This window comes from Dendropsophus ebraccatus, chromosome 13 (genome assembly GCF_027789765.1).
Source record: "Dendropsophus ebraccatus isolate aDenEbr1 chromosome 13, aDenEbr1.pat, whole genome shotgun sequence".
NCBI lineage: Eukaryota > Metazoa > Chordata > Amphibia > Anura > Hylidae > Dendropsophus > Dendropsophus ebraccatus.
This window is the reverse complement of record NC_091466.1, coordinates 17,384,745-17,398,305: the sequence shown is the minus strand read 5'-3', so window position 1 is coordinate 17,398,305 and position 13,561 is coordinate 17,384,745. Positions and strand designations below refer to the sequence as shown.

The 13,561-nt window shown below is 43.2% G+C and overlaps 1 protein-coding gene across 4 annotated transcripts in view; it reads right to left on the bottom strand.

Moving 5' to 3' along the window:
• The window catches only part of FSIP1 (fibrous sheath interacting protein 1), a 197,749-nt gene that overhangs the window by 135,521 nt on the left and 48,667 nt on the right, over nucleotides 1-13,561 (bottom strand). For 3 of the 4 annotated variants that reach the window (XM_069950470.1, XM_069950469.1, XM_069950471.1), the window contains exon 11: nucleotides 8,324-9,911. The exons of the other annotated variant lie outside the window; for it this stretch is intronic. In XM_069950470.1, the coding sequence (XP_069806571.1) occupies nucleotides 9,708-9,911 (204 nt within the window). In that variant the 3' untranslated portion in view covers nucleotides 8,324-9,707. Of the gene's footprint in view, nucleotides 1-8,323; nucleotides 9,912-13,561 lie in introns of those variants that run through there. 4 annotated transcript variants of the gene reach the window in all.

Here is a 13,561-nt window from a genome sequence, read left to right as displayed (position 1 = left end):
GGAGACAAGTGGGGGTATATATAGTGTGTATTCTCTGTGTGTGCGTCGGGTGTTCACCCTGGCCCGGCCTCCGATAAGCACTTGGAGCGACAGGTCAGGATAACCCCAAGACACAGACAAACCACACACAGTACAATCAGGAGTACACTTTTATGGCTGCAGTATTACACGTCAGAAAATGTATGTATGACCAATAGGGATAGCAATGACCCTCAGAGACAGTCCTTTGGGGTTCAGGTTAGATACCAGTATCCTATGATGTCACAAGCCACATGCAAATATGATAACATACATAACCTCTATGATAATCTATGGCAACCATGCATATACTAGCTATGTCTGCCAAGTACTAGAGGAACATCCAATCCTGGAAGATGAAAAAGGTCTCATACAGCAGGTACAATCACAGAAACTGGCGAGTGCATGAAGCATATATACTGACAGTGTTTGCCAAGACAGCCATCATGATAAGTCACAGTGCAGATATGGTGCACTCATCCCCACAGGGATTACTCACTACCCCCAGCGTGCCCAGGATGATGGAGATTCTGTGGCCAAGGTACAGCCTCCACCAAAAGCTGTGCATGGGGGACATGGCTTGGTGGGCATCCTGATTTAACCCTTGTCTTTGGCTACTATTACCAGAGTTTGATGCTTAAAGCTGATTCCCTTGTGCTTTGAGTGATCTATCGCTATGGAGGACAGCCAGTGTGGCAAGATCATCTTGAGGTAAGCAGGTATCAGCAAACCACCTAGCCTTCTAGGACAAGCTGAGAAGGGTATTCATGGCAGAGAAGAGGACAAACATTAGGGTAAGAGGAAGGCTCTTGTCCACTGTGCTGTCTCTTACTACCTCACTGTAGCTTCAACTGTCTACGCTGGTACTTGGCATGGGAGGTACCATTCTTGGCAAATTTTGGGAAGAACAGATATGCAAAGCAGGACTCACACCACCTTCTCAAGGTAGCTTTCCAACTGTCTCATTCCAACTTGGAGTCCTGAAATGAAACACTCACCTTGAAAAGTTAGTGTGAGAGCTAATTTGCATATTCTTTCTTTCAAATATTGGAAGACGCAAAGAAAAGAGCAACCACCTTTATTGAGTATGCCTGTTGTCCATATTGTGTCTCCAATAGACTCATTTGAAACATAGAGACCCCCAAAAATGTATATCAGGGATGAGCCATACTTTCCACTCATTTAGAATATGCAGGGGGGGGGGGGGTAGTGTTTTAAGACATAACAACATACCATCTGGATGTCTTGCTCATAAGGTTGACTAGGATGGAAGGTATGTCGGTCTATATTGTAAACTGTTTGGGGAAGAATATGTCTTAATAGCAGTATATACACACCACCCCCGCACGATAACATTATAAGGCAAGATGTTATGACACTTGTGGATAAGGCTCTAAATGCATCCATTGTACTAACAGGAATAATATCATCCTTTCATGCTTGAATTGAACAGAAAGAAGAGTCCAACTAAGCTTAGGCAGACGATCAAGGGACTATCATTGCTGGATATACGCTGAGCCCATAGACCACAGGTCCATCGGTGCTCTTGCTCCCATAATTGTTTGAACAACAAGCAGTATGAACCAGAGCAGGCTACATATGAATGATCCCATCCTGACACTCATCCTCAAGGTTTAGTAGGAAGTCAGGCGACAACATTTCCCAATGTAACACAACACAATAGGTGCCTTTGTAGGATAACTCTTGGCTTCCCAATCTCATCCACTGAGAAGGTTTTGGAAGATGCAAACACAGGGTGGAGTAAGGAGACTTACACATATATTACATAATGGGAAGTATAAAGAGTTTACACAGCTGTGCACAGACTTAAGTATTACACAGACGGACATGTATAAGTATCGGCAGCCCAGACACGCATATAAAGCAGGATCTAATGATGGAGGCACTGAGCTTACATCTAGTAACTTAGGGCTCAGAGTGAGCCCTCGGCTGAGGTTAGAGCTAGCTTGTACACCTAAGTCTTCGATACAGTCTTGGCCAAATATATGATGTAAAGTAGAGACAAATGGGAAGGTGATGTCCTATTAAACATTATTATTGGAGGGATTTTCTGGAAAGAGTATCTCGATTGTCAAACCTCTGTCCACTACATAGAGCTTATAAACCCCCTCAAGATATTCTACAGAGTCCTAGATGGTAAATTCCATCAGAAGAGCAGATGCAAATGATGCATTTCGGGAAGGGGCACCAATATAATTCATAGGGTCGACCTTTATGACTGTAGATCTTTCACCGTCTGTCTCTATACTACAATGTGTGGAAGACGTTACCATTATTGAAGCTAAGAACATAGCGGAGCCATAGATGCTATATATGGCCTGGAAATGAATAGTTGAAGAGGCACCAACACTGATGGAGTTTGGTAACATTACATAAAAAGGGAAGACTGCAAATTTTGACACGAGATTGGCTCTGTGGATAGGTTGTCCCATGTCACATGGAGAATTCACACCATATAGGTTGTAATGTTACTGTGTAAAAGATATGCCAGTCCCTTTTGTTCTGTGCCGAAAAGGTTTATCAATATACATCTTCCTATTATTATTTTTTCGGTTTAGTGGAGATTTTGGTTATTTTTCTTTCCGGCATAGCCATGCAACCAGAAGTCTCCAAATACAGAGGATAAGGCAAGCCATAGTGTAAAGTTTGAGGTGGGCACCAGCAACCATATGTGGCTTGAATGTTCTCAAATGTTGTTGTAGGCCTCTATGTCTAGCTCTAGGAGAACTGGACCGCCATGTTTTAAGGTTTGTTTTACAATGATTGCTCTTCTTCTCTAAGCCTGCACAATATTTCCAGTGTTACAGCACAGCAGGTCTTCTTATCCTACCTGGAGACAGTTGCACCCCTTATCTGGACTATCTTTGGTTACCCTATAACTGTGGTTACAAGCATATGAAATACTTCCTACATCTATCTCTAAGATGCTTGTGAATGACCACAACACAACCAAAATGTTCCTCACAACTGGCAAAGTAAACTCCCCTTCTTAGAGTTCCCATTCTTTCCAACAGAAGGAGGCATCTGAACACTTCTGAAACATGTTGGGACTAGAGATGAGCGAACCTCGAGCATGCTCGAGTCCATCCGAACCCAAACTTTCGGCATTTGATTAGCACTGGCTGCTGAACTTGGATAAAGCCCTAAGGGCCCTATTACACGGAACGATAATCGGCCGAATTGGCCTGATTCGGCCGATTATCGCTCCGTGTAATAAATGCAACGATCAGCCGATGACAACGATCATGGGCTGATCGTTGATATAGGTTAGAACCTATTTTTGTTGGGCGCTGACCGCGCACCGCTGCGTGTAATAGCGGTGCACGAGCGGCGACTAACGATATACATTACCCATCCACGTTCCAGGGCTGCTCCTGCCGTCCGCTTCTCCCGGGGTCCCACGCGCGCTCTAACTTCACATCGGCCTGTCAGCTGATAGGCCGCTCAGCCAATCACAGGCCGCTGCGGTCCCGGGCTGTGATTGGCTGAGCGGCCTAGCAGCTGAAAGGCCGATGTGAAGCTAGAGCGCGCGCGGGACCCCGGGAGAAGCGGACGGCAGGAGCAGCCCTGGAACGTGGATGGGTAATGTATGCCAGTTTAGCAAGGGCTGTAAGGACATCGGTAACGATGTCCTTGCAGCTCTTGCTAAACGATTATCGGGCTGTGTAATAGGCCCAGTAAACGAGCGACGATCTATCAGATCGGCGCTCGTTTACAGGTATTATCGGGCCCTGCGGCTATGTGGAAAACATGGATATAGTCATTGGCTGTATCCATGTTTTCCAGACAACCTTAGAGCTTTATCCAAGTTCAGCAGCCACCGCTAATCAAATGCCGAACAATCGGGTTCGGATGGACTCGAACCTGAACCCGGTTTGCTCATCTCTAGTTGGGACATTCCATTTTAATGAAAATTCCTAATAATCCGGGGCAACAAAGTTCAGCAACTTCTAAATCAATACGAAAGAACTGGGTAATACCAAACACCTGGTTTAGACTGTGCTGAACATTTTCTGGGGAAACAGAATGACATGAACACATGTAACCACCATCAACCCTTAACCCTAATCCCATGACCCTACTGGGGAGTTTAGTGAAGCAACCTGATTCCCTCATTTTAGGGTGGGAGAAATATTATATACGATGAAGTATAAAGTAAGTGCATGGTGCAGCCATTTCTACTACAGCCTACTGCCTTGGGCTGTCTACATCGGTATTCTTGAGTCCATGTGAGTACCTTTTTCTCGACAGCTGAACACAGACTAAACACGTCCCATCAATCTCTGTCAAAATATCAAAAATACCTGACCAAAGTGGATGAAGGAAGAGAGGAAGGGGGAAGCAGAGAACGGCCCACATTACCATATTCAGCATGGAAGAGTCATCAAAGAAAAGGTCAAAGCATGAATGAGACAGTCAAAGAGCTAGAGATCACTTTCTTACGTATAAGTCCTTCAAGTCGAGTGGAAGTGTAGGAACATCTTCTGTGCAACTCCAAAGAAAATAAATTGTAGATCAGTCAACAGATCAATACATAGAATACAAGTGCCTTCCATTAAAAGTGAGAATGGATTATGTGCCATCCAAAGTGTCAACACTAAAAACCCATCCAGTAACTTACTATGTGTCCCAGAATGTCCCTGCTCTAAGCTTATTCCATGTTAGATTTGGTACGAAGATGTACATCTGCTAGATGTTAGCTACAATGTTTTGCCAGTATAAAAAGAACCTATAATGGAGCAGTTATACGTTCAACAATGCCAATTATAATGTACTCCCCTGAAAGGTTAAAGAGGCTAATCAATACTTTAACACTGGTGGCATATAGTCTGGGACACAGCGATCACACAGTGATATAGGATGAGCTGTAGTACCAGGCACAGCCACATGTATGAATGAGTCCCTGTGCCCATGCAAACAATTTATCCTACAGATAGCCCCCTATGTTTAAGTTCCCTAGAACCCCTATAGTGCCAACTTAACCAGTTCTGCAAGGTTGTCCATCGTATAGACTGTTCATATGGATATCTGGATGGCACGGCGTGGGAGATAAGCCTTAAAGACACTTCTGAATATTAATACACGTCTATACCATTTACAAGTCATCTGGTGGTGGTAGAAATTTCATATGGAAAACCTACAATTCCCAACACACCTGCCTTATGTCCTTCAATCCAATACCTGACCATCACCTTGTTGTGCTAGGCACTCTCAGATTGGCATTAGAAACCACTGACCTTAGCGATGACTAAGTTTGGCTTTAAGAAATATTAACGTCCAAGACTCAAGGCACACAAATCAAATATATGGGTCCCCTCCCCCATAGACTGCAGCATCCCTTACTAATGCTAGTTTCATATTTCTCCTGACAATTGTATTCGCTTTACCATTTCATTTCCAGTTTTCTCCCATCCGGCCAGAACCTAAATTACTGGTCATTGTGATCTTATAGGTTGCCATGTAGATATCTGTGAATTGTACGCTTTAGACAGTTTGATTCCATCGAGAGCCTCCTCCGAGAAGTCTATCTGCCAACTTTATGGTCGGAATTATTACAATCATCATTTCTTTTCAAACCACATAGAGTCTATAGAGACTTGGATCTCTTCATGTGAAGGCTACACAGCAGATGTTTCCATTAACGTGAATGATGTAACGTGGTGTGGTGATATGATTTTGGCTTCTTGCTATCTGAAGTCATTCAGTATGAGTATTTCCCACACCATTATTCTGTATACAGCCAAATAAAGTGTTGTTCTGTATCCGTTCCACCGAGCTTCCGCTGACTCACCCAACTATGTGAGCGGCTCAAACATATTTGTTTGTTCATTACGACAACTATGTGGGATCACATTATTCTCAGAAGACTCACCAATCATTTGGACTTTTTCCAACTATTTATAGTGTTAATTTTAAATGTAAGGGGAATTCCACTCCACCATTTGGCCTAGGGGATTCCTAACAGATTTGTAAATCATTGGATTTACCCCAAATGACTCCTAATTACTCTATTTCTTATTGTTAGGCTTGGTCAGTATCTAGTAATAGAAACAGCAAGACAGAACACAGGAAATGGGGGTAGGGCTCACCTGAAAGGTAAATCAAAGCTTCCCTCCCTTCTTTCTTTCTTTCTGCTCACATAGCACCTTGCAAAACTTGTGAATCAGTGACCCCTTTTCCATCCACATACCATTTTATAGTAGTGTACTGTAAACTATCACCCAGCACATTGCTTACCTGTTCAGTCTAGTGCACTTTCACCAGTACCATAAGACAGTGCCATATATTATTTTTTCTCCCAAAGAGGCACTAAGGGGGAGATTTATCAGACATGGTGTAAAGTAGAACTGGCCTAGTTGCCCCTAGCAACAAATCAGATTACACATTTCATTCCTCACAGATTCTTTGAAAAATAAGGTGGAATCTGCCCGCCCCCCCCCCCCCCCCCCCCCCCCCCCCCGGGCCCCTGTGGGGAGCAGTGGGTGGACTTTCCGGGGGCACCTTACTTTTGGTCGGCATAGCGCAGTATTATCAGCGATCTGCAAATAGAGTCTACATTAGGGCAGACTCTATGAGAAGGTGGCCAATCAGGACGGATGTTAGTATTATACCCCCACCTGCCCAGGGAAGTGATTGGGACCCCCACAGCATGGCTAAAGTCCTAAACACCATGATCGCTGTACACTGCAGGATTTAAGGGGTCAGTGACAGACAGCTGCGTGATTACAGCTGCCTTTCATTATGCCCGACTCTTGGGACAAAGATGTATGTATGTGTGTATGTATGTATATATATATATATATATATATATATATATATATACACATATACAGTATAAGTGTATGGAGAGAGAGAGAGGATGTGAAGAAGGGGATAGATGTGGTGATCTTCCAACCTAAACAAATCTGGATCAAAACCTTCAATAACACAGTAATAAGAAGAAACTATTATTACCCCATATTGGACAGTAATGATGAAATGGGTCTGGTGTAACTCTGCCCGGTCAGCACAATATGAGATCTTACAGTAGGTGATACATCCCACTGTTTATGTGACTTCATGCCTAAAATATTCCTGCTCTCCAATGTAACCTGCTGCTATTTAATCCAACCCCTGAATCATTGATAGTAACCAACATTACACCACATAAGCCACTGTGGTTGACTAAGTAAAAGTAAGAGAGGCCACCTACATAGTGTGGTATTCTGCAGAAAACGATGGTGAAACCTCAAGAACCGATCACGGCCCACAAGGTTTCTCTTCTTTCTTTAATCTGAATGCACAAACATAGCAGCTATGGGAATATAAAATTCTACCCCCCGCCATGTGCAGCCACCGCCGATCCTATTGTGGTCTGTAGTCGGACGTTCAGTAGACTTTTCCCCAAATTGTTTCCCCCATTCTTTATTATTGTTAAAAAATATTTTCAACCATATATAAGAAGTCGTTTCCCTAGATGACTATATCGCAAGGTTTACATATGTGAAAGCCTTATCCTGTATCCGACAGATGAGAAAATCATTACGGCAAACACCACCATGTAATGAGGCCAGGAGACGTCAAGGAAAGGTGAATTCCTTCTTACTGTAATCCATGACAGTGGTGTATTCTGCCAGATACCAACTTGGATGAAGCAGATGTGTATTCACTTTTTTTTTTTTAAAGGGGATGTCAATTGTTCAAAAAGGTATTTTTAAAGTGTCACTGTTACTTTGAAAAATGTTTGTCAAAAGTTTTAAATAGGGAGAAGTGTCAGGCAGAATGTTAAAGGGATAGTTCAGCAAAAAAGAAAAAAAAAAAAAAAGTGCCAGAGATTTGTAATTTACTTTTATTAAAAAATCTCAAGTCTTCCCATACTTATCAGCTGCTGTATGTCCTGCAGGAAGTGATGTATACTTTCCAGTCTGACACAGTGCTCTCTGCTGCCACCTCTGTCCATTTCAGGAACTGTCCAGAGCAGTAGAAAATCCCTATAGAAAACCTCTCCTGCTCTCCAGACTGGAAAAATACCACTTCCTGTAGGGCATACAGCAGCTGATAAGCACTGGAAGACTTGAATTTTTTTTAATAGAAGTAAATTATAAATTCTGGCACCAGTTGATTTGAAAGAAAAATTTTTCTGAACTACCCCTTTAAAAGCGATGCTATCCTTCTCTGTTTAAGAATTAGCAGCTATGTTGTTTACTAACATAATAGTGCGATTTCCATACAACCACTGGTAATGGTGACACAGATGGTAGCTGTATATAAAGATTGAAGAGCGAGTCAAGTGACCAACAAAGAATTCAAGTAAATCTTTATTCATTCCAAATGGCAGGACACAGTGCATAGGTTTAGCTGACGCATTTCAGGCCTCCTAGTCTACGAGCCTATGCAACAGATAGAAGCAAAGGTTATGTGTATTTATTCCAACTTGCATCCAACTGGTTCTGGCAGGTAAACCGCAGTTGTATGGAGTATAGCCATGCCTTAGGCCTAAACTTCCTTTGCAGTTTATCGTGGATTTGTGCCAATTTTAAATTAAAATTTGGCACTCACCAAAGTGACAAGAAATGCAGGCATGGTTTTCATAGTCTGGACATGGTCTTGGGGTATAAGACCTGTTATGGTGGAATATTGGATCTTTGGACAGGCTCCGATGACGTGTGCCCGTAGATAAAATTATTGCAAATTACTTTCCCCATTTGCCAGATTCTTGCTAGGCTAGGCCTTTGTGGTTATTTTTATTCCATGATCTCCTACAACGACCAAATTCATAAAAAAGCCAATGGCCATACACATGGGAACAACCACCGCACAGGATACTAGCTGCTACTGTGCAATACATTACTGTTGAGCAGTTGTGCAATACTAATATACTGATCCTGTGTGGTGGTTGTTCCCATGTGTATGGCCATTGACTTTTTTTATGATTTTGGTATAATTTGTTTTATGAATTTCATTAATAAAGGTATTTGTTATTGATTACATTTTTGTCCGTGTTTGTAGGAAGTATTATTTTTATTCCAACAAACCATGACCCCCTTTCCTGGTTATCTAAATGGTTTCAACATTTATTGAAATTTCTTGAATTCTGCATTTAAAGAACCCAGCTTGTACATAAGAATTTTCTCGTTTTTTTTGTTATATGGGATCTGATGATCAGCTGATCACAGGATGAAAGTATTTTGTTTGAGTACAGCACCCCCACAGGAGGAATGGAGCATTACAATGTCTACTGAAATCAATAAGCTGCTTTGGGTAATGTATGAATATGCTGGATACTTTAGAGCAATATCCATGCTCCTGAATGAAGGACTCTTCTTTATAATACAACCCTTAATAAGTCTTCTAGTTAGTTATTCTACACTGTTTTCCACGTCCACCTTGTAAGATCCTAGTTTATAAATCAGGATTGTGCTAGATTATTGGAATGAGATGAAGAGACAAGTGTGCATTTTTATGAATGCTCCATTGAGTTCTGCTACATGGACTGTTCCGATTCCCGGGTACGGCCTGGAAACGTAATGGGCCCTTAATGAGCCGATCTGGTAATATTTAGCACGTTCACCCCATTGATATAATGCTGAGTCTGTCTCCTTCCCATTTGTACATCATGTCCCTGTGTACTATAACTCGTCGTGAAGAAACACAGAGACATTGTGTGAAGACTAAGGCGCGTGTTAATACTACGAAATATGTAGAAATGACTCACTAAGCAGTGAGCTGCGGCCAGTGAGCGAGCTCTCAATGCTGCTACTTCGTTGGATGTCTTCAAGCCGCTGATCTATTTCTCTCAGGCGGCTCTTCTCTTCTCGTAGCTCCTTTGTGTAACGTAAAACTTTCTCCCCCGGTGCAGTCTCCAGGTTCCCGAAGTTGACCACGGAAACTTCCTGAAAAGGAGGTGAGGAGATGATAAAACAATGGAGGATGTGTGGGATGAGTCACATTAGCATCATACATATTTCCTGTAAATGCTCGCTGCTATTCTCCAGACACTTTGCTAGTGAAGCAGCTGTGTATGAAAGCTATGGCAGCCATGTTTATATAGAACATAGCACTTCTATAGAGACCGCCGCGTAATCATTTCATCCGAAAAATGCAAACCCGTATTTATTACTGCCCTCCAGTGTCAACCACTAAGCCTGTATATGCCTATGGTGGACACTGGGAGTGGGGCATGCTCCTCCATGTCAGCCATCTTAGGGACAGACTCACCACAGAGCAGGACAGCACAGCCTGGAGGAGGGGAGTCTGATTTTAGCTCTATGAGGTACACAGGGAGCTGCTGTCAGTATATACAGTGAGTACAGTTACTAATACTCTACACTGAGCTATTTTGCTATAAAGTGGCCAACCCTTTTAAAGAATAAAGCATATGTCATACCAACTCTCATTTTATAAACATAAACATATCAGAGGGAGGGAATTATTGTACGATTTACAGAATGATTCTATAAAACAGCAGGGTAATGTTCGGCCCCCATAACTTTACCCTGTATGGAGCAGGTATAATAAGACAGATGTGGTGATCAGATGCAGCATGAAGATACCTCATTGCTTCCTCCCCCATAGAAAAGGGGATCTGTCATCTCTATATCATGCATAGAGCTCTAGTGTCAAGGAGGCGGTGCTGAGCTCAGCATGCATGCTTTATGATCAATGGGGATCCCAGTACTAAGGGTTTCATTTTCATTATCTCTATTATGTAGTTTCATCAGCTGATTATTGTCTCTATTACACAGAGCGATAATCGGCCGAAACGCTCCGTGTAATATGGCCCTAAGACTCTAACCTAGCAAAACTTGTCAGAAGTTTTTAAATTTTTTCGGTAATGACAGGAAAACTTTAAAGCGACTCTGTACCCACAATCTGACCCCCCCAACCACTTGTACCTTCGGATAGCTGTTTTTATTCCAAGATCTGTCCTGGGGTCCGTTCGGCAGGTGATGCAGTTATTGTTCTAAAAAACAACTTTTAAACTTGCAGTCCCATGCCCTACAGCCGTGGCCTAGAGTATCTGTGCCCTAACTTTGCACCACCCCTCCGTCCCTCCTTCCCACCCTCTCCATCATTAGGAATGCCACTGGAACATTTTCTCCTGTCTGAACATTGCACAGGTGCCTTAACGATCCAGCCCATGTGTTGCGCTGACACAGGTGGGGAATAGGAGACAATCTGCCTGGAGCATTCCTAATGATCAGGAGGGCAGGGAGGAGGGACAGAGAGGTTGTGCCAGCCTAATGCATACACAGTCTAAGCCCCGGCCGTTGGGCACAGTGCTGCCAGTTTAAAAGTTGGTTTATAGGACAATAACTGCATCACCTGCCGAACGGACCCCAGGACAGATCTTGGAGTAAAAGTAGCTATCTGAAGGTACAAGCGGTTTGGGGAGGTCAGATTGTGGGTACAGAGTTGCTTTAACTTGAAATACCCCTTTAGGCTATGTTCACATTACGTGAACGACCGGCCATTCCGTGACCCCGGCCCCAGTACTTAAGTTAGTTAGTTTTAAATTTAAAAAAGTGATACTCGTCCGACCAATCCCCACACCTGCTCTTCTGAATGGTCCGACTCCCCACAGATCAGTACTTCCTGGTCCACATCAGACACCCAGTAAATACCCACTCAACCAACCAGTGGCTCAGATGGGAAACCACTGCAGCTAGTGATTTCCTGTGTGTGTGGACCAGGAAGTGCTGATCAGTGACACCATCAGAGCAGGAGAAGAGAGGGATCTGGAAAGCGAGTATGACTTTTTCTTTGTAATCTTAGTGCTACACAATCCAATCACTGACAGTAACCTGAAAGACTTCCACAATCCAGACTGTATAGACGTGCAATAGACTAAGAAGTGACATACAGGACAATGCTGACTGATTGTTCAAATGCACTTTGCTGTTAGCAAAGAATAATGCAGGACCAAGGAGAAGAATGGAGTATTGTACAATAGTGGCATACTCGTGTGGGTACTTTTATGGAGTGTATGGTTATTTTATGGTCACTACTACCATGTTTTCCAAAAAATAAGAATTCACATGTCACATGCACAGCAGGGTCAGAATATACGGTATGACGGCATCCAGCCACCAGGGGGAGCAAACGACAGCACACTCATACAGCACAGCAGGGACAGCGTGCAGTATAGCGGCAGATGATGGGATAACTGCAGACTGTTCACCTCCACATCTGGCAGTAGGGGACCACAGGGATGGCAGCAGGTGACGGGCCTCTTGATGCCTTGCCTGCACCTTTACAAGAGACAGCCGCAGCAGGGAATATGGGGGTGACTGTCTTCATGTTCTGCATGCAGCTGCTCTGCAACGGACGGTGAAGGTAGGGGACAATGGCACCAGGCTAAAAATAATCACAGCCGCTTGCCCTGGTGTTTTGTTCGGCAGGCATGCTTCCAAGCAAAAACTTTGCTAGGTCTTACTTCGGGGGAGGCCTTATATTTAGCAATTCAGCTTATTTTCAGGGGATGTCTTATTTTCGGGTAACAGGGTATGTGTTTAAGGATGTTTTAAGGATGTTTCTGTTTAGGAGATACAGTGATGTGAACTATTCTGTGTTAATATTATACAATGCTAGCCTATGATTCTGCCTCTATTACTGTACACCTGAATGGCCGCCATATGATACAGTCGATGCATCGGCAGCTGTACGGGAAATGTCTAGCTGGCTGCAACTCCGTCCAGAAAAAGCAGCTGCATGACAAGACGACCTCTTTAAGAACCATCCAGAGGATCCTATAGATTGCAGCCAGATATTTAGCAGGGCTTACTGACGATTGACATTCATTTTCCATTTACATTCCTCTGGCACTGCTTATTCTGGCATATACGTAGATGCCTGAGCTACGATGGACACTTATAGAGACCGCGCAGAAGAGAAGAAGCAGGGGAAATCACCTCAATACAGTGTTATATGCCCTTCTGGGTCTATGGAAAGCAGAGTGACGAGACTTATGGCTGTCATTAGTAATCACTGCGACTGGGAAGGATGGTATAGTGGTATAGTGTGTAGTTTTTTCACCATAAGGTTTGATTATGTTCCACACTTGTATGAATCGCCTCATTCATCATGCGAGCTCATTCATCATCTGGTAGCTGCACCCGGAGGAACCTCTGGTTTTTATTTCCTTTTCTAAATTCTCTGTGCAGGAGACCACAATAATTCAGAAATGGCTGGCGAATAGCTTAATATATGGAATAATAATATAGGGAATAATTCCCCCCTACTGTAAATTATAAGGATATTAGCATTATCCGAGGCCAACACTCTTTTGAATAGGGAGTTTGATGTCAATCACTGTATAGCATGAACCACTTATTATTCAGAATTAGGGCAGAGAGTGGCGCCATACAATGCCAGCTACAGTGTGCCCTCTATGGACAGTGCTGGTCTCACTGCACACCAGAGACATTCATAGGACACCGATAATGTCCATCAAGTACCTGTCATACTGTCAAGCCTTAAGGTTATTTTTTGTCCCTTTTTGGTGCACAGGTGTTTGTCATTCTCTCCATTTCCAGGGCAGGAC